Source organism: Gobio gobio (genome assembly GCF_949357685.1).
Source record: "Gobio gobio genome assembly, chromosome: 14".
Taxonomy (NCBI): Eukaryota; Metazoa; Chordata; class Actinopteri; order Cypriniformes; family Gobionidae; genus Gobio; species Gobio gobio.
Window position 1 is genome coordinate 8,345,460 of NC_137107.1, and position 22,737 is coordinate 8,368,196.

The following is a 22,737-nucleotide window of genomic DNA, read 5'->3' on the forward strand; positions in this document are numbered from 1 at the left end:
TGTCTAGTGAGTGGCGCTAAAAGTGCGTTCAGTTTTATCCAAACACAGATAAACCTGAATACCAATTGTGTTAACAAAAGGAAACATGAGATAAAAAAGCATGTACTGAAGCAACCATGTCATTTAGCTTGTTGTTAAAAGTCTTTGATCTATTTTATTGTGAAAAGCCATACATATGGAGCTGGTTATGTGATGCAAACACCAAAATGTATTAGTTTACAAATCATGCGCTATGATAAAAGTGTTTTGAGGCCATAACACAGTATCGTGCAAGAAACCGCATGAAAATTGTTTATTCTATAATCTGCCCCTGCAATCATAATTTGAAATCTGTGAACTGTATAGGTACGTTATTGAGTTTTACAAACATGTAGGTAGAGGCACGTTTTCCCAATGAGCCTTAGTTTGGCATTTCAGGTCACATAATTATTTTGTGTGATTAATTTAGCTCATAAATATAATGGTGACTTATACAGCCTGTGTAATGAGTTGCAAATGGTTGAGGGGAACTGCATGATGTACAGCAAATCTAATTGAGCAAATAAAACCACAGATGAAATGAAAATAGAAAGCCTCACTATTTTTTACTATTCGCACACTTTTGCCGTAAACAGCACTAAAGGAATGCACCGACACATTTAAATGTTAAACCTTAATAGCGCCTCGGTTCTCACTCGTCTTTTCGAGACTAATGACGAAGCAAAGAGAGACTGTCATTCTGCCAGACAAAGCTTTTACTGTTGTTGGCCGATTCATTAAGCTGAGGAACAATGTCTTCTACTGTGACTCAGCACCATCTGAAGGACGGCATATAGATAAAACTCTTTATTTCCTCTTTCGCACAAACAAATGAGCTGCATGGGTCCATAACAGAGCAGTGTCTGCCTCTTCTGAGATTTCCTTTTATAGCTCCACATTACGGTTTCAAAAATAAAACCTGATAGCTTCATAATGCAAAGGACTTCATAGACCAGTGGTCTCCGACACAGTCTCATAGACTTCAGCAGGCCTGTGAGTCATAGAAATGACTTTAAATTTAATAATACCATTTTATATTTTAAAATTGTACAAACACTACCAGTAAAAAATTGGACACAACACAGCTACTTATACTTCATTACTATCTTCAACATTTTTGAATAATAGTAAATTCATCAAAACAAAATATGTAGTTACAAATACTGTAAAAAAAATCTAATTTTTATTTTATATTTCATTAGAACATCTTCAATGTAGCCATTTTTACCTGTATTTGCTTAACCACGGTCTTCGTTGTTGTTTAATTTAAAGGTCCCATGGCATGAAAATGTCATTTTATGAGGTTTTTCAACATTAATATGAGTTCCCCTAGCCTGTATATGGTCCCCAAGTGGCTAGAAATTTTGATGGGTGTAAATTGAGTTCTGGCTGTCTTTCTCTGCCTTTGAGAAAATGACAGCTCAGACGAGCTGATCTTGAATTTTCCTGTTATGATGTCATACCAGGAAAGGTTACCTCCCCTTCCTCTGCTTTGCCCGCCCAGAGCACTCAGAGAAAATGGATTCAGTTTATGTCAGCACAGGCTTTACAAACAGACTTTACAATATGGATTCGACAGCACCGCGACAAACAGTGAGTAACAGTGTTCATTAATGCCTGATCTGTGATCAGTGATTTCTGATGTGTAGCTAGTCATTCAAGTTCACGCAGACTTTCTTTCTAGATCGTTTAATGATCGCCGTCTTGATGCCCTAAGCATAATGCATCAGTGAATCAAGCCAGTGACTAAAACGATCATTTCTGTTAGTAGCATGAAACAAATCCGTTTTTAAGTGATTTAACTACAGAGCGCGATCAAAAAACACTCTTTATAATGTCCGGAGCTGTCAATCACACGTCGCGAGTGTATCTGCACACTTGCCCAAACTGCCATTATAATGAATGACGCTGTTAAGCAGCACAGCGAAACTCTTACTGTATTCATTTCGACGTCGTGTTTGCTGTTAGTTGTGGTGAAAGCATTTCGTGAGAGAAAACGCACTGCAATGACGAGATCACTGCATTCACGCGATCAACAGACTGTCTGTCTACTCAATGCTCATCACTGCAGCTTTTCATGTGATAGGAATAGAATGTAAAATAATGCTATAATCCACACGTTGACGATTCGTTCATCTCGACCGCTGTAATGGTACATTAGATGTGTTACTAAGTTCGTAGAATAAGGTGGAAGAAGACAGAGTCGACGTGACTGGGACTGTTTATTAAGAATCTCTCAGTTACAAATAAGCTTGCGCTAACAGCACAGCGCTCTCAACAACTCAGTACAATAAAACTTCCAACAGTCTCTCTCTCTCTCATGCATGCAGTGCCTCGCTAAACCACGCCCCCTCCGCAACATAATCTAACACTCATTTCAAATGCAAAGATGTCAGCCAATCACAACAGTGGCCGTTTTCACTGAAGTCTAACAGCAGACATGCCCCTTGAAACAGGGCATTCAGCCAGAGGGGTAATAACAGTATAGAAAAAAATGCAGTATAGAACATTTTTTTTATGTAAAAATCATACTAACAATATAAGTACACCTCAGGAAACATTATAAAATAATAGAAAAATGGGTCTGAATTCATTATGGGCCTCATTTATGAAACAAAGGTACAACAGAAAACTGGACGTACGGCAGTTTCCACACAAAACTTGGCATTTATCAATATGGATGTGAGCGGCACTGACCCCGCTCTGTGATTTTATGTTGGATGTTGTTTCTGTTGTTCCCAATTGCTTCCACTTTGTTATAATACCACTAACAGTTGACTGTAGAATATTTAGTATTGTATAGGGGTGGGCGATATCTCGATATTTAAAATATATGGAGATATTTTTAAAACACGATATGGATTTTGACATATCGTATATATCGATATATTGTTTATATTTAATTCTGATTCCGCCACTTTGCTTGTTTGCCTTCTCTGTGCTGTGCTCGCCCCCGCCCCGCCTCCTTGCTTTTGTTCCCCCTCCCGAGTCCCCTCGCGTGTTGTCATGGCGGCGTCCGCAACCAGCTCGGAGGCTACAGAACTCGTCTTAAAAACAACTGGCTCCATTTATATGGAGATACTTCGGTTTTAAGACGTCGGACGAACAGCAGACAGATGAATGCCGACAGTTGGTTCTCAAACACTTGATCCAAGATACAGTTTACCTAGGCAGCATTAATATGCGACACAAGAACTCCCGCGACTGTACACTACGGAGAGAGAGCGGCTTGCTTGCTGGAGAAGGTTACTTACTATGCCCTCGATTTGAGTTGTTTTATTTTTGAATGTAAATTATTTATTTGCATGCGTTTTAAAGCCTTAAGCCTTTAAAGAGCACTAAAAGCCTGTCAAACAAGTGATTACTGGACTAAATCTTACTGCGCTAATACTGTCAAATACACACAAGGTTAACATAAACACAGTCGGTTATGTCTAAAGTGAAAGTAAAATCGGCGTGTGTCTGTATATTAGATGCGTGTCTTAAATTGACAGCAGGGCAGCCGAGTGAACACGCTGCCGCTTGTCCTTAAAGGGACAGTTCACTCTAAAATGATGTCATTATTTACTCACTCAAATGTTGTTCCAAACCTGTATTAATTTCTTCTGTTGAACACAGACAGCTGATGGTAGCGATTGACATTCATATTATTATTTCCTACAATGGGGACCAGCAACTGTTTGGTTTCCAATATTCTTCAAAATATATGTTATGTCCAACAGAAGAAAGAACTTTATTCAGGTTTAAAACAACTTGAGCGCGAGTAATCAATGACAGAATTTTCATTTTTGAGTGAACTATTCCTTTAGTGGTTAAAAAAATAACAAAAGACAAAGACAAAATCATTCACGGCTCTTGACTGAAAAACTAATACAGTAGCTTTAATAAGAATCAATGTATATTTTATAGGGAAGTCTATGTAGGGTGTTATTTTTACATTTATTAATTCAATTTCATACTTAAATGCAGCTGTACAGCTCTGAGCTGCCAGTGTAAATCTTTATAAATATATATTTATTTTATATTATTCAGTACACTAGGAATGTGTACAAGGTTTTTTAAAAGGAAAGTTTTAAGTTTAAGTAAGGTTTTTCAAGTCTTTTAAGTAAAATAAAGAAAGAGTATTGCAATAAAAAAAATAGTATTTTTTCCTCCTTAAGCTCTTGCTGTTCGGCTAAGAATAGAATAGCAAAAATCTGATGCGACTAGCCATCAGAACCGAACCGAACCGAACCGAACCGAAAACCGTGGTAAAAAAACAGAGGTATGTATTGAACTGTGGACTTACTGTATTGTTGCATCCCTACTTTGTTCCTACAACTGCCTACCTCTTTGCACTTCAATAAAAAAAAGACTTTGTGGTATTTGGCATATTTGTTTTTGCAGTAGTTTTTGGGGGGTTATTTTTCCTGTAAAGATATCGAGATATATATCGTATATCGAGATATAGCAAAATATATCTAGATATATTTTTTGCTCCATATCGCCCAGCCCAAGTATTGTATATTTAGTATTGAATATTTTATGTAGTGAGGAAATTTCACGAATGGACTTACTGCACAGGTGTCAACCTATCATGGTACCACGCTTGAGTTCACAGAGCTCCTGAGAGCGACCCATTCTTACACATATGTTTGTAGAAGCGTCTGCAGGCCTACTGCTTGATTTATACACCTGTGGCCATGGAAGTGATCGGGACACCTGAATTCAATGATTTTGAGGGGCGTCCCAATACTTTTGGCAATATAGTGTATATAGTTTCTATGGTATTTGTATGAAAAACTGTAGCCTAAATACATTGTAGCATTTTTTGGATGAACTATTCCTTTCAGCTTAATCACAAAAAAATTCTGTAATTATATTCCATTACTCCTTTAATACATTCAATACATGTCTACATTAAAGGGTTAGTTCACCCTTCAGTCATTAATGACTTCCCCTCATGTCGTTCGACACCCGTAAGACCTCCGTTCATCTTCAGAACACAAATGAAGATATTTTAGTGTAAATCTGATGGCTCTGAAAGGCCTCCATTGGCACAATGCACAGTTCACTCTCAAGACCCTTAAAAGGTACTAAAGACGTCGTTAAAAAGTCCATCTCACTACAGTGGTTCTACAATAACTTTATGAATCGGCGAGAATAGTTTTTGTGCGCAAAAAAACCCTAAATAACGACTTATATAGAGATTACACGATTTCAAAACAAGGCATCATATGAAGCTTAGAAGCGTTATGAATCAGTGAGTCGATTCAGCGGTTTGGATCGCCAAATTTCAGCAGTTTGGCGGTTTGACACGCGATCCGAATCATGATTGTCATATACATTTATTTAGAGAGAAGTATTATTTTTCCTATTTTTTTAACCCAAAATAGGATGGAGTGAGCACTACTGGGCACGAAACACACTCATGTTTCATTCACACTGTAGGCCAGAGGGCGCCCTCAAGCAGAAACGCCACATACGCCTCATAGAGAAGTAATATAATGATGTTTGTTTTCAGGAAATCCCTAATGTGAAGCTCGCGCTGTGTAGCTGAATAAAAAGAAGATAGAGCTGCTTTGATTAAACATCAAGACTGCGACAATATATGGTGTATTTGAGTTCAAGCCTTCTTGGGTATTTTCATAATAATAAAGTATATTATAATCAGGGCTCCGAACCGGTTCAAGGAACGAAAACGAAAACCGGAAACGAACAAAATTTTAAGAGGAACAAAAACAAAAACGAAATCAAAATCAATTTGAATCGTTCTGAACAGAAACGTTAATTTGAAATGACCATTAACCGGTTAATAACGTTATTTTATCGTTCTCTTTAATATTTTAATTTGGCAGTGACCAATAATGAATAGAGTAGTACAGCATGTGACGTTGACGGATCAAGCGTGAGTGAAATGCCCGCGCACCAGTCATCTATGAATCTACCGTCAGTGCAGAGCGCGCATTTTCATGCCTCAAGTACATTTCTTTCCCGCTGAGGTCTACTATGAATGCGCAGGTATTGGAGGACATTCTTTTCGTACGTTTAAAAAAGTAGTACGGACTTTAAGATCAAATAGACTGATTTAGGCTAGTTTATGGATTTCGTTTAAGCCTATCCAAGTAGGCTATAGCATCTATCAAACATTTTTCCTATAGTCTTTCAGATTGCCAATACAGGACAGGACAGGTCATCCATCCATCCATCCATCTTCTTCCGCTTTATCCGGGGCCGGGTCGCGGGGGCAGCAGTCTAAGCAGAGATGCCCAGACTTCCCTCTCCCTGGACACTTCCTCTAGCTCTTCCGGGGGGACACCGAGGCGTTCCAAGGCCAGCCGGGAGACATAGTCCCTCCAGCGTGTCCTTGGTCTTCCCCGGGGCCTCCTCCCGGTTGGACATGCCCGAAACACCTTCCCGGGAAGGCGTTCAGGAGGCATCCGGAACAGATGCCCGAGCCACCTCAGCTGACCCCTCTCGATGTGGAGGAGCAGCGGCTCTACTCCGAGTTCCTCCCGAGTGACTGAGCTCCTCACCCTATCTCTAAGGGAGCGCCCAGCCACCCTGCGGAGAAAACTCATTTCGGCCGCCTGTATCCGGGATCTTGTCCTTTCGGTCATGACCCAAAGCTCATGACCATAGGTGAGAGTAGGAACGTAGATTGACCGGTAAATCGAGAGCTTCGCCTTACGGCTTAGCTCTTTCTTCACCACGACAGACCGGTACATCGACCGCATTACTGCAGAAGCTGCACCGATCCGTCTGTCAATCTCCCGTTCCATCCTCCCCTCACTCGTGAACAAGACCCCTAGATACTTGAACTCCTCCACTTGGGGCAGGAACTCTCCACCAACCTGAAGTGGGCAAGCCACCCTTTTCCGACTGAGGACCATGGCCTCGGATTTGGAGGTGCTGATCCCCATCCCAGCCGCTTCACACTCGGCTGCAAACCGTCCCAGTGCATGCTGAAGGTCCTGGTTAGAAGGGGCCAACACGACAACGTCATCCGCAAAGAGCAGAGACGAAACCGTGTGGTCCCCAAACCGGACACCCTCCGGCCCCTGGCTGCGCCTAGAAATTCTGTCCATAAAAATTATGAACAGAACCGGCGACAAAGGGCAGCCCTGCCGGAGTCCAACATGCACCGGGAACAAGTCTGACTTACTGCCGGCAATGCGGACCAAACTCCTGCTTCGGTCATACAGGGACCGGACAGCCCTCAGCAAAGGACCCCGGACCCCATATTTCCCCAGCAGGTCAGGTCAATGTTTTCTATATAGACGGTTGATGCTTTGTATTAAATGGTATGTTATATTGCATTAAATGATCAAGCTTTATTAGCTGACTGAATTTGATTATGTGATGCAAGGACGTGTTGCGCAGTGTTTGCTTTGAAATTAGCAGTTGACGGTGCATTAAAAGAGCAATGGTTATCCAGTTTATTTATTCTTTATTCATGCAATTTTTAAAACAAGTCGTGTTGAAAAAAAGTGATGTACAAAGAATGTTATCACTCTTCTGAAAAGAATTAGGCATATAGAGGGCCACTTTCGATTGTCTAACGCTCCATTAAAACAGGTCAATATTTGTCCCGCTGATTATGCTTTGTAATTAATGCATGTATTTCTGTTGTGGTTTTAAAAATTTTATGAAATAAATATTCAAGTTTAATTACCATGCGTTATATTATTATTATTAAGTGAAAATAAGTCTATTTATACATATTTGTTTAAAGTATAGGCTAAATTAAAATAACGTTATTAACCGGTATTTTTTTAAATCAAACCGTTTTCGGAACAGTAATGTTTATTGAGGAACGCAAAAACGGAAACGCTATAATATCGATTCTGCTCGGAGTGAACCGATTGATATTTTTTTCCGTTTTAAAGCCCTGATTATAATGCAGTGCTAATCGACATAGACTTCTTCACTATATCACAATCGTCAACCTCATTCTGTGATTAGAACCAGCTCATAAAAAGGAAGAATCAAACACTCGACTGACGATATGAAGTGAGTTAAAATGTTATAAAAGTCGTTTTTTCTTTGTTTTTTCAAACGCATGTTATAAGCGACTCAAACTCGCAGTGCTTTCAGACGGAGCAGCGTTTACTACTGATCACAGAGCAACTCTTCACGAACACACTGCGCATGTATTTATTTCATTAAAGGGTAACTAAACCCTAAACCAACTTTTTTTAGTTAATGATCTGTAATACTGGGGCTTTATTAATGCTGTTCATTGATTCGAGTAAATGTTTTGACATTTGAGTATAAAGTGTTTTAATTCTATAAAATATGGTGTAAAACCGCCAAAGTGCTGCCCTCTTAAGGTTGAACGGTGGCTACTGCAGTTGAATTTTCCTATTGGACGTTGTGGTACATCGTGACGTAGGATGGTACCTCCAACGGCTCACTATCCGCGCCCCTGGCACGAGCTCACCACGCCCTCAGAAATGTTTCCCCCAATCACATGATGAGAACGGCTTCACTCCAGTATGAACTGTCATGTTACATGAAGTAAACATTATGAATGAAACTCACTTGACACTTGCTTTAACATTGTATTGAAGAAAATACGGTTAAATAATGAAGTTGTCAGTACACGTCAGGCTTTTCTTGCGATTTTATTGCCGCCCGTCATGTGTACAGATCATTTTCACACATGAGACGCGCTTTCAAACCCTGACACGCAAGTGGTTGCCACGGACGCAGATAGATTAGGTCAGTTCTCTTGCGCGGCTGCTTCACTAGCATCGTCGGCATCGGGAGTTAACGCAGTTTGAGCAGCGGCTCGCATTGATAAGGCTCCGGGTTTATGTCTACAGACAATCCACCCTCCTCCACTTCAGGTGAAGGTAGGAGAAATGACCGCTCTGTTGCAAAGCTGGCGTCACTCCAGTCATTCTCCATCTTTGCGACTCGCGAGTCTGACAGCTGTCAATCAACCCTTCCCTGCGGGTCTCAGGTGCACGCCCTCCGCTCAGCCCCGCCCTCGGTTCGTCCCCTCTGTGTCCGCCGGGCTCTGCCCACTTTTCCTGCATTTTTTGAAAATTGCCAGTGGGTGGAGTTAAGCTCTGAGCAGGGGTTTAGTTACCCTTTAAAATCGCAGCCTTTACGGTTTCATAATCGCACATATGCCAAATCGTAATTGCGGTTCGATTTCGATGAATCGTGTAGCCATAATGTCTACTAACTCTCATTACAGTGAGACGGAGTCCGAAATTCACATGCAAAATTTTTGCACGTCAAAAAATCAATTCGATCTCACGTTATGTCAATCACGCTTGAACACTGCCTCCGAAACTTTCGTCCGTAAAAAAAAAATTCGGAACAGGTTCGATTTTCTGCGTTTTTCGCATCCGTTTTTCCCATCTACACTGCTGATGCCCAACCTAAAACTGCTGGCAATGCTGGTGAATGAATCGCCAGTGCTCAGATACCTACAATTATATATACAAATATTATTGTATCAAAAATACTCATCCTCACTCCTTGAAGACGGCATTTTGTATTATTTTGCGTTTTTTTCCGTAACGCATTCATTAATACGCATCGGACTCAGCGTGCAAGGTCTCTGTGCGTGACAAATGTTTCGGATCACGAATACGAAAAAACACATGCGAAAATTTCAGACTCAGAGGGTAAAGACCTTTAGTTGACTATTAGTAGACTGGTAGGGTTTGAATAAAGTTGACATTTAGTTGCAAATTTACTTATAGTCAGTTGGGGAGCTTCACAATAAAGAGTTAACAGATATTAAGCAGACTGTCTACTAATAATCTAATGAGAGTTAGTAAACATGTAGTTGCAAATTTACTTATAGTCAACAAAATGTTCAAAGGGAACCATCAAAATAAAGTCTGAAGTCTGTGTATGAACATTTCCATGAAAAAATCATGATTCATCAACAAGTTTCATACTAAAATGTATTATAAATTGCCAGGAAAAGGAAGGAGCAACTGGAACCACATGTACGTAAATATTACAAACTCAGGGTGGCCTTACAGACACACAGGAAAAGAGTAAGAGAATGTGCAATATAGCTTGAGCTGCATAACGCAGACACACAGCTGGTATTAGAGGTCTGTAATCTGGGTATGTAAAGGGTGTTTACCTTGGCATTGCTCGAGGTTCTTGCTCGCAAGCAAAAGAGCTTCTTCAGAAAGCATCTTCTGTTTTTCTAATCTGGAAATGGTTTAGGCGTGTTTTATGCAGATTAATGACTTTGCTCATTCAGAATAATCCAAATTCATTAACATTAGAACAAGGTTAAGAACAAATTCATGTGCGTACATACGTGTTGTGAATTAGGCTCATTAATTTTTTTCTCCTGTGTGTATAGATATGAATCATTTGCATAATTATTAGTGAATGAGACCCAGTGTTTTCAATAAAAGTCTGAGAAGAAAACAAGTAAAAGCTGCCAAGAACACGACTCCAGAAAATGTTGTTTACAGGAGGAGTTGAAATTCCTTTATGATAAATCCATACAATCAGTTCTTCCTCTGCTGAACAAAGAGAAAAAACCCTCCCCACATGACAGCAGTCTATCTCATGTGAAGAGCAGACATACGTCTCTCTGGAGTTCACATATGCTAATCACATCCATATGTCTGAGAGCCACGCCTGAGCTTGTGTTCAACAAAACTTGAGCTGTTTGGACAAGTAAGCTGCTGACATGCAGCTGAATTTATGTTTATCATGGTCTCAAAAACTTTAAATGCTTTAAAATGAGTTCTGTGGGCAAATATAATGTCTACATGCAAATATCTTTACAAAACTGGTTGGTTGAAAGGGTGTCCAGATTTGTGCAGGGCTGGAATCTAGTCAAATTCACAGCTTAAATATACTATAGTTTGAACTTTTTGTTCACTACATAATAACTTTCTATTTGTGTTATTTCATAATGTATATACTATTATTCTAAAATGTGGGAAAAGTAATAATTAAGAATGAGTAGATGTGTCCACACTTTTCCCTGCAAGCGTACCTTGTGATAAAGAATTAACTTAATTGTATTCAATGTGCACTTGTGTACTTCAAATCTTACATCTTACAAAAAATAAATAAAAAAAATTTAATTGTAGATAATATAATATTAAGGAAATGAAAGGCCTCTAATGTATATTTAAAGAGAGTAAACTTTCATTACAATGTTTGGTTACACTTTATTTTAAGGTGTCTGTGTTACAGTTTAACTATACATTGAAATACTGAGTAATATGAATTAACATGTACTTACCACAGGGTTATGGTTTGATTTAGGGTTAGGTGCATGTAATTATGCATAAACTATTGTTATTTCAATAGTAAGCAAATGAAATTCTTAAATAAATTATTTACTTCTATAATAAGTAGCTATACTCTTTTAAAAATATGCTAAAGTGTACTTATTTTTAACTTATAGAGCAGAGATAAAATTGTGTAATGAAAGATTAATTGAACTTAAAGAAATTCTTCACTGTGATGCCTTTAATCAAATACTAGTTAAAACTCGCAATCCCTAAAAATTGTGGCATGAATGAAAGAGTGTGTTCCACCATTTGCAAAGAGATTCTCAAATCTCTAAACCCCCGAATACGAAAAAAAAAAAAAAAACGGAAACGGAAACGGCGTAACCACATTCAGACGACCGTGTCATAAGATCTGATTCACTATTGAAATGCATTAGCGGTTGTCGTATTTACTCTCTGCATGCCCTGCCTCATTGCTGCTATGTGCTGCATCAGCACAAGAGTTCAACAACTCAGGAAGAAATAAAAGTGGCAGAGAGTGAGAGAAATTGAGGAAAAGTTGAGGAAATAGTCACCAAAGCGGTCATAGGATAGACACCACAAAGAACGAAAAATTAATTCAGCCCATGGAAGTGAATGACAATGACGACAACGAAACACCACTTGTTTAAATGCAGCTTAAATGCAGTACTGAAGATGAGGATGATGTTAACTCTATTATCATACTGCATTTCTAATCACAACCTGTGTCAAAATAATCACAACAAATTATTTTATTTCAGTGGTTAGCTATTTATATGAATCATCATGGTGAACAAATGAGCATTGTTTCTCCGCTTCATCATAACCAGGCGATTTGATATGAAGTGACGTTGAATATTTTGGTTTTAGTAGAAGATAAGCTCCATCTACAGCATTTTAGTATAATGCTGAGTACCACAAACATTTTATGGCAATATGGTATCATCCATAACCCTAAGATGTTCCTTTTCAATGGAACTCAATACTGCGTCAGATTGACGCTATGGGAACTTCAATACCAATGCCGTCATACTGCCAAATGCCTGGCAAAAGGATGTGAATAAGCACAATTCTAAGACAGGGCCAGGAAGGAAAGGATGGTTCCCTTTTCCTCACTACGTGGGGGACACAGTTGCAACATACCAACAATTTCAATAGATGAGGACAGGAGTTCCTGTCCTTACATAGATAAACACCTCTGCCCCACTTTATATTTGGTGGACTTAACTACTATGTACTTAAATCAAAAAATAAGTACAATATATTTATTGTGTTCATATTGTATTGCAAAACACTTTAGCTGATATTGAGGTGGGATACGGGTAAAGTTAGGGACAGGTGTGGTGGTATGGGTAAGTTTAAGGGTAAAGTTAGGGACAGGTGTGGTGGTATGGGTAAGTTTAAGGGTAAAGTTAGGGACAGGTGTGGTGGTATGGGTAAGTTTAAGGGTAAAGTTAGGGACAGGTATTGTGGTATGGGTAAGTAGTTAAGGCCACCTAATATAAAGTGGGTCCAACACCTTTTACTCTACTGCTAAACCAGCAGGAAGCATGAATCTCTTCCCTTCAGTCTAAACACAATGCTGAGGGGGCATCAGAGAAAGTGACACCAAAATCACACCAGCCGACAACTTCAATAGAATAGGGCAGGTTGCTACAGACGACAGACTAAACATGCGCTGCAATAGCTCTAACTCTACCGCTATTCCTGCCTTATCACAACACCGAAGGGGGTAGCAGAGGAAGTGGAACTCGACCACCAACAACTTCAAATGGAAAAGTGCAGGTATCCTTACAACCGAGCCGAACCCAATCTCTCAGACTCTAAAAGCAACCCAACTGAGGGGGGCATAAACCATGGGGGCCGCGGACCCGCCTACATCTCCCAAATGGAAGAGGGCATGCTATTGTAACCCCCAAGGGACCACTACAGCTCTCATCCGCTGGCCTCAGGCGTGGACAAATAGTGGAATATGTTGATGTGGTCAACACATTCAGTGTTAACAGGGCAGTCCGTTCTAGATATACAACTCTGGTCAGCGCCTTACCCCTACACTGGTACTCCAATATAGCATAGAAGTGCAGAGGGCAGGATCGACACTGGCCTTAGGATCGAAAGCCAACATGATAGTACAGGCTACTAAATGCAGAACAAACTAGACAGGCAACTGACAATGTGGGCTGCCACAAATGGCCTGCTTCCTCTCTGTTATTTGCCCTAATTGGCTAAAGGTTGCTTTATATGGAGAGCTCTAGCAATAAGCCTGCTGACGTCACACAGCGATGACAGTTGGTTGTTCTTTTACCTATTTGTCCAATCTGTACCTTGCGAGCTCTGAGGAAGCTTCTACATTCAGTGTTGAAGGGGGGCAAAAAAAACTAAATGGGAACTTACTTTGTTGCCAGCTAGGGATGCCGCAGCTATGAAAACATCCGCCAAAAGCTTCCATGGAAGAGGGAAGGTTTCTTATAACTCTACCATCCCAATCACACAGTGCAATGCCACAAATTCTACTACAATCCTATTCATTAGGAAACACACCTTCAGCTCATAGTGCTGAAGGAGCTCAGCAAAGGAAGCGATAAGCTTGGCATTAAAGGGGCCACAGCTACAGTTGCATCCACCACAACTCCAGTCTGGAAGAGGGCAGGCCACTGCACTGCTACCACCACCAGGCTGAGCACTCTGTACTCTAAGCTACAACCACTTTGGACTTCATAACCATGCATGAACAAGGATGGCAATAAAAGAGATTCAAAACCACTAACATAAATAAATATGGGGTTTCAGCTGCAGCCGCATCTGCCTACATCTCCCAACTGGAAGAGAGCAGGCTATTACCAACTCCAGGTTCTCAATCGATTATCTCAACTCTGTCGCCACTACGACAGGGAGCATACAACAAGGAAGCATCTAGACATACACTCTCTCCTCCAGCAATGCTGGAGGGGGCAGTTAAAAAGCAAAATGACGATTCTCACACCTCTCTGCTGATAAATCCACCTTTTCCTGCTTCACTGAAAACAATTGTGCAACAAGCTACATCTATGTCCAATTGTCACCTCCAACCTAATGGGGGCCAGGAAGGGGTCCATCTTTTTTTATCTAAGACTTCTCTGAGATCCCTTCTGGACCTCGTGAGGGCACGCCGCTTTGAAGCTCGACTCCTCGGAGGCAGGGTGTGGGCAGCCATGCTAGCCTTTTGACCATCTCTCCAACCTCTGGTGCTTGGTTGGTGTCCTTAGGCTCTTTTGGACCTGAAGGACCAGAGACACGTGGGGAATATACTTCGCGAATGCAGCCGACTGAACCTTTGCCTCTCTGAGCCTCTCGACTTACTGTCTCAACTGCAGTGCCAAAGAGGCCAAATGGAAAAACTGGAAAGTCAAGTAGAGTAATTTATCTCTCTGCCTGATCCCTGAAAGATTCAGCCACAAATGCCACTCCGTGGCAACCATGACAGCCATAGAATGCCAATAGTGTGGGCCATCCACTTGGTGGCACAGAAGGCTAAATCCATGGCATGGCGGAGCTCAAGAACTGCCTCTGGAGACAGACTCACCCGGATCAAAGTCCTTCCACAAATCCACCTGGTAGGCCTGCACCACTGCCATAGTGTGCAAGGCCCCGCCGGCTTTGCCTGCCACTGGGTACAGCTTACCCTACTTGACGTGATGTGGTCTGACACGACTTAGTGGGTAAAAAGAAGATGCCACACCCAGGGAGAGATGGCTCTCAAGCGTCTCTTTGACCCAGGGCATCTTCTCGTGCCCAAACTCGCTTAGTTACATTTTATTTGAATAATAGAGACATGAGATGTAACAACGTGAGATGAGTATGATATCTCAAAACTCCTTGATGGAGATCGGGAAAAAAGACTCACTGGTTTGTGAACCGACAGATATTACTTATTGAGTCTCCCATAGGCGATTTCCAGTTTGTCCGTCTCCCAGTCCATTCAGTCTGGCTGTGGTGTGGTTCAACACTTCTAGCAGCTTCTCATACACAGGGGTGTAGAAGGAAGTGGCCTCACTAATTGTTTCCACCTCAACTTCAATCACATTATACTCCACGGAGTCAGATCGGTCCATTATTATGTTCTCAGGCAGACCGGTAGAAGCTGCAGAGCTGGCCAGAGAACTCCCGAGTTAGCAGGTGAAGACTGAGAAAGGGGAATTCCTGTCTCAGATCTCTCTGCTACCTGCGATCCCCAAGATCTTAATCTCAGAGCTGCCTCAGCAGCCGCAGGACCTGAACCACAGGATGCAGATGCCAGTCTCCCTGCATCATCAAAGAGAGCCCGGCGAGAGTGGAGCTTTTACAGCAAAAAATGCTCACAATGTAGCCAGCCACCTCTCTCAAGCATGCTCCACTCCACTCCCAAACAAAGGACGCACAAATCGCGTGTATCATCCTCTGCCAGAAACTCCTAACCAATGAAATCTAAGGACAAACAATGACACACACATCAAAAGAAGCGGCTTCTTAAAGACAAAGAACATGATGACGTATGTTTGCACATCTATTTATAGTCTAGCTGACTTGCTTACTGGTCGTTACCTGACTACATCAAGGCCAATTTCGTTGGTGTGTTGGCACTCACGCTTTAATCTGACACGGTGTTGAGTTCCATCGAAAGGGAACTTCCTTTAGATTTTTATATTTAAAAAAAAAAAGAATAGTACAAATTTTACTTCTGAAAAACATGGCTGTATGAAAATGTTTTAATATTTATTCACACCTCTTGTCGTCAATAAATTATTAAAATTATTATAATATTACAATATAAAAAAATAACCCATTATCTCGCTAAATTTTTTGACCTATGAATAAACTAGTTGAAGGGCTTTTGTTCATTTGCTTGATTTTTCCATGGTATGGTATACATTTCTATGGAGTTGCCCAGTAGAGAACAGATCCTGCAACATTTTCAGGAAGCTGTGGCACACCTCCAATTGCACAAATTTAGTGAATAGCTTCAGTTGTGCTAAGTGCTTCTAATAATAGTGGGTTTCCGTTAAACTGTTTGCAAGATTTTGGCTGCTATAATTTGAGAGAAGAAGAGTCAGCACAGCTGTACACCACCAGACAAGAAGTTCAGATGAATTTATTCTCTCGCAAGCCTTGAAGTTTAGTGCCTTGATCTGTGAGGAATTTATATTAGGCATTAAACTGGTGATCTCATTCTCAAGAACAACTCACTTCCTTAAGTCATACTGTTAATGACCACCTGATCTTGAGTTTACATTCATCCTAATTAGGGCTGTCAATGGTTTAAATATGTAAACTGAATGACTAACAATATATGATTAAATAATGAAATTAATCAAAATTAAATCAATATTGGCTCAGAAAAGATTCCATCCGGGCTATTTTAGTATTACTATATTATTCAAGGAGTAGGGAATCTTTTTTTTTTTTTTCAGATTCAAATGAGATAAATCTCTGTTTTTTTATGTAAAAAAATGAGATGACTAACTTGTAAGAGGTACCAGATGCCATTGCACAACTCATGAAGTTCCTCATGAATCAAAACATTCAGGGAAACGTAATGACATGGAAGTTGAAATGGTCTTTTTTTCTCTGTTGTGACATATATCAGAGTCAAACTGTAAAAAATTGTAGGGCGGGACTTGATTTTGTCCATGGTGAATTGATTGGATGGTTGTGGTTTGCTATTGAAGGGATCTCTTGTGAGTGACAGGTTGTCCCGCCCTCGCGCAGTAACACGTCATTAGAGAAGAGATGTCACAGCAAAACTTGATTTTTTCAGGCACATTAATTAAAAAAATAATAATGATGTACACGGATAAATCAATTTAAATAAATACTGCAATATTCTATGATAAAAATAAGAATCGTCACTTTTGATTTCATGGTGACTTTAAAAGTTTAACAAATATATATTTTTTTTTAAACTGTAACAATTTAATAATTTCTTAAAATATTTACAATAATATAGACCTATGAATTTCTGTCTGTTTCAGTTTTTCTGGATTTATGATTTAATACAAAATTATTTTCAAAAATAGTGGTAATCAAATAACAATTTAGTTAATCTTTTAAAAATTTAATTAAATGAAAATTAACAATTCCCTTTTATTTTTTGATTTACCTTTAAAATAGTATGAAATAAAAAAAATTATATTCCTTAAAAACTTAAAATTTAAAGTTATTATTTAAGTAATAAAGTACATTTGCATTTAATCATTTTAATTTCATTTAATCAAACTTTTATCCAAAGCGACTTACAACTGAGGAGAGCAATAGAAGCAACTAAACAAACAAGGGGCAACAGCATTCAAGTGCTGTAACAAGTCTCAGTTAATCTAGCGGCGTACACATAGTACAGTATTAGTAATAACTAGGAGTGTAACGGTACACGTATTCGTACCGAACCGTTTCGGTTCAGGGCGTCTGGTACGGTGTACGTGTGTACCGAACGGTTCCCAATGCAATCTATAACAGTTAACAGTCGGCTTGGTTTAAGCGTGGAACACACTTCAATCCTAGTTCCCACACGGACATATTAAGTATTCTGTCCATTTTATCACGAAATTCAAACGATGAATGCCGTTTTGACGTGACTGATCACTGTATAGGCGCGAGTGAACACGATCATCTTTTCATAAAAAATAGACATGAATGAACATCTGAAGGTATGTTGAGGATACATTAACACTTACTGAAACATATCATATGTCGTGTAATCACTCAATCAGTGATTCAACCGCGGAAAGACGTCAATAAAATAGCTTGAGAACAATGTCACGCAGCATCTCATTTACCTCAGAAGTCATTCAGTGTCAACAGCTGTTAGATCACTAGAGAAATCAACTCTTTATATGCACTATATTAGCCTATATATTCATTATATTCCACTGAACCTGTTAGTGATGTCTTGATTGTTAATTATGTATGTTTAAATAACACTGCGTATAAATGATTATTTCAACAACGAATTGGAGTAAAATCATAATTGTATAATTAGATTTAGAAGTTATTGCAAAAAATTTGAATTTTACATGTTTGCATAAAATGTGTTATTTGAGTGTTAAAAAATAAATAGCAACTGAATTTAGGCTAATAGTTTGGGTCTCTGTTGTTAACCTTTAATATTACAGTAATGTGCAAGAAAAGGCTCCCTATATAGTTTACAGCATTATCTTTAAGAAACTTTTAGTTATAATTGAATTCATTTAAGGACAGACACATTATTTTCAGTAAACCACTGTTTAATAAAAAATAAATAAAAAGCTATTTTGTAAAACTGCTGTACCGAACTGTGACTTCCAAACCGAGGTACGTACCGAACCGTAAATTGTGTGTACCGTTAAACCCCTAGTAATAACTGTATTATTAATATTACTATTATTCAACTGTACAATTGTAATCTATCTCACAAGTAATCTGTCAGTTTCTTCAAGTTAAACTTTTATTTCGATGACGTCTGGAACGTACATAGCCTGTCAGGATCTAAATGTGATCACGCTGACCAAGAACCAATTGACCAACATGCAAACAATCAGTTTTATTGGAGCTAAAAAAAAAAGGTAACTGATTTAAATGCTGACACTGCCATATTGGAAAGTGCACAACCCAGTGCACATGTCTTGTCACATAATTATACTCAAATTATCTTATATCTTAAGTAAGTTTCTACACACTTCTCTCAAACACAGCCATGAATATGATGACTTTTCCTGTTGCACCACTGAAGCAGCCCATCTAATTCCTGCCACATGAACTTCAGCAATTTTGTGGCCATCAGTGAAATCCATGTTGATCTCTCCAACTACTAAGCTTTTAGTTCTGCACATGACATCAAACTCAAGGTCTGGCATCACTTCATCAAGGTTCCTTGGCAAAGTCACACTGGTTAAGTTCTCCATTATGCCTAATGTTAGCAAAAAGGATGCTAATATTTGGATTCATAATATTTTCCTTCACATTCACTGTGACTAGTACAAAACTCACCTGAAGGTCGAAAAATTTACTGTAGCGCCTGAAAATGATCTCAGTGCTGCCATCAGACCAAGCCACTTTGATGATGTAAACCTACAGTGAAAAAAAAACAGAAAGAAAATGTTAACTCACATTTACAGTTTATCGGTTAATGGTGTAGTTCACCCAACAATGGGGAACAACAATTCTGTTTACAGTTTACTTATGTTTTGACCCTCCTAGCTCCAAACAGGACTTGCGCTCTTTTTCCATGCAGACGATTAAGATGCAGAAGCACCATAAATGCATCCTAAAAGTGTCTCTAATGACCTGTGCACAACATTTTATCTGAAGCCATATGACAGCTTTGACTAAAACTAAGCCATCACACACTGAAATTGTCCTTTGTGTGACCCAAATCTAAATGATTTGTTCATGAATCAGACTAATTCACTCATTGATCTAAACATTTGGTTGCAGTGGTTAACAGCCAGCTGGAGGAAAATTGTATTATTGAATAATGATCTATTCCTCATACAAAGATGGCTCCAAAAGACAGAAGATGGTACTTTCACTTTAATGATACTTTCATTGTATTTTTATAATCCTTTTGAAGCGTTTTGAACCACAGCCCCTTCATCTTTGCATAGAAAACAGCAATTGCCTAGAAAACAGCAACCAGTGCAATTCTTCATAAGTCATTCGGTTTCAAAACAACATCATGACTGAATTTAAATGTTTAGTCAAACTGTAATGCAACCCCTGATCCCCACCTAGAAGCTCCTCCTTTAAGGATGCGAAGCTAAGAGTAGGTGTTCATGGGCAGAAATGCATTATAATATGGAAGTGACAGACTTCTTCAGTTAAACATACAGTGAGAGTACTGTATCAAAGAACAGCAACTGTGTAAAAATGTGATGTTTGGATGCAGTTTGTGTGTAATGGGTGGTTGCAGGGTTTTTTATGAACCTGCTAAGGTGTTCTATGTAGTTGCTGTTGTTTGATTAACATTAATGACACAGGCGGCAGCAGGTTTATTAGGCTGCTGTCTCTTTAAGAGCTGATGCACGGATCCTATATAATGATTTACATCCAATTTCTTTCTCAACTGTTTATGTTCACTTCAGACTCTTCAGGCACATGCAAATGGTTCAATGAAAACCACAAAAACATGCAATTTAGTTAAAGGAGTTTTCTAAATATCTCCTGTCTCCCCTTCTTAAATATGGTTCAATCCGATGGTAAATTATTTCAGCTCAACAAACAGCAGAAGGGCCCAATAAAAAACACAAGTCCCACCCCAGCTAGTGAACAGAACCAATCAGAGTTGAGGCTATGGAAGCTAGTTTCCGCCACAGAATAAAAAATGAAAAAGGTAAATCCGACTTTTTATCTCACAATTCTGACTTTCTCTCAGAATTATGTTATGTAAACTAGTAATTGTGATACAATATTGTCAAGAAAATGTGAATACAACTTTATTTAATAAAATATTATGCTTTAGCATATCTTCATCAAAATATGAAAACAATAATTTTCAGTGGTTTTATTTTACATTTGCATTTATTTATTCATTTATTTTTATCTCTAAATGTTAACCTCAGCTGTTAAACACCAGACCTTTTATATTATATTGCTGGTAGGCCTAGTGAAAAAAGGTTTATTTTTTGTCTTTTGTTATTTTATTAGTTTGTTCTTTTTTTATTTTCTATTTTAACGATCTGAGCACATGGTCTGAAGCTCAAGGTGCAGGTGCAGGTGCACTTAGGGCGTGTCCAAATCCACTTTTGCTAGTTTAACGACGGAAAAAGCGGGCCGGCGCGCCATGCGCATGGTTCAAAAGGGTTATCCCTAGTCTCTAAATGAGTCATGGGTGTGTTTTGGGAATAACGAGCAATAAACCAATTAGAGTCTCATCTCCCGTTCCCTTTAAAAGCCAGTTGTGCTCGCACCATGGCGGGTTCACTATTTACATGGCGCAATTAGCGAGCGGAAAGACTGAACGCTTCTCCAGAGAGGAATCCTTTTATTTTTAATGTTTAAAAATGTGTGTGTGCTGCTGCGCATCCCTGTGTGTGTAATAATCAGAGTGTACGTGCGTTGTGCACCGCCTATAGGCACATATTACAACACGCTCTTTAAATAAAACACAAAATACTGCACTATTGACTTTAGAGCCGGTTTTTGTTGGTCACTGGCGCAGTCGTTTTCAGTTCCTCAAAATAGCAACGCGCCAACAATGCGCCTGAACACACCTGGTTCCGCACGCTCGTGAATCCTCTAAGTATAACAGCCATAGACACGTGTAGACAGCTTCATTAATTATAACAGAACATTGTGAGATCACGATAGATAGATTTTCCTGTATTTGGCTGAGCAGTTGTTTGGGTGGCTCGCCAATGTATTACATTTCCCTAATATATAAACTAAGTAAGCTTGACCAGAGTTCTTGTGGCGAGATGAATTAGTAGTCTATCACAGTTCTTCATCAGCATGTTGGCCTTCAAGAATCTTAACCCTTCTAAGAATCCTAACCTCTGTGGGACAGGACTTTATACCTGAAGACAAAAGGGCTACAAACACTAAATACTTTTAGGACCTCCCGCTGGAGATCCTGCAATCCACAAGAAGTTCCTGAGGAATGCTGTTCCTTTGTTATTCTAATTTTATGGACCATTTGGTTCACACCTTTCCAGACACAGTGCACCTGAGGCACAGTCACAATGTAAATGCATCTAAGATAACTGAAATAATCTTTCAGCGATAAACTCAGATATGTGACAGCCCATTAAGTGCTCTTTGTAAGCTTTATAATCCATTCAGATTTTGAATAAAAGTTTAGTTTTTTACGCTGCAAAGTTGCAACGATTGACACCAACCATAGCAATGGACTGAACAAAAAGATCATATGTGACCTGTGCTGGTGAGTCGCATCAGTCGCATTATTTTCACATTCTCTATTAAAAAACCTTTAAATTATGTATGATTTGTTGGCGTCAGACAAAACAATGAATGAGCTACACCTGTTTGAAGTCAATAGAGTCTGAAAAGTCAATTTTGAGGAAAAATCGAGTTAAAGTTTTCTGAAGGTCCGAAACAAAATCACCTTAAAATCCCTGGTAATCCAAATTTGGCACTCACCAAGTCAAAACCAAATATCTAAAGGAAAAATATATATTCAACTTTTTTCCCATGGTACCATTTGTTTGATTAACATTAATACAACATTAAGACCTACTGTACCGTGGATCAAATATAATGTTACACATCAGATGTTTTTCCCCAACAATTAACCAAACGTTCACTTAAGACATAACAGAGGTAATGAATGTGTGAATGCTCGCCAAGACATATATAGATATATGGAAATACTGTCTGATTGAAATTGGAATTTTTGTGAGTATGTGTATATCGGGATTCTGCACTGTCTGTTTTTTGGTTCATTAAGATCGCTTTGTGCACAAGCTTCGGATCTGTCAGTCAGCGCGAGTAAGATCATTTTAATTTAGACTCATGCTGTCGATAATTCGCTATGAAA

At 39.2% G+C, this 22,737-nt stretch overlaps 1 protein-coding gene across 2 annotated transcripts in view; it reads right to left on the reverse strand.

Moving 5' to 3' along the window:
* sh3pxd2b (SH3 and PX domains 2B) overlaps positions 1–22,737 on the reverse strand; it is an 84,672-nt gene that overhangs the window by 48,495 nt on the left and 13,440 nt on the right. For both annotated transcript variants that reach the window (XM_079834023.1, XM_079834022.1), the window contains exon 2: positions 19,233–19,313. In XM_079834023.1, the coding sequence (XP_079690149.1) occupies positions 19,233–19,313 (81 nt within the window). The remainder of the gene's footprint in view (positions 1–19,232; positions 19,314–22,737) is intronic.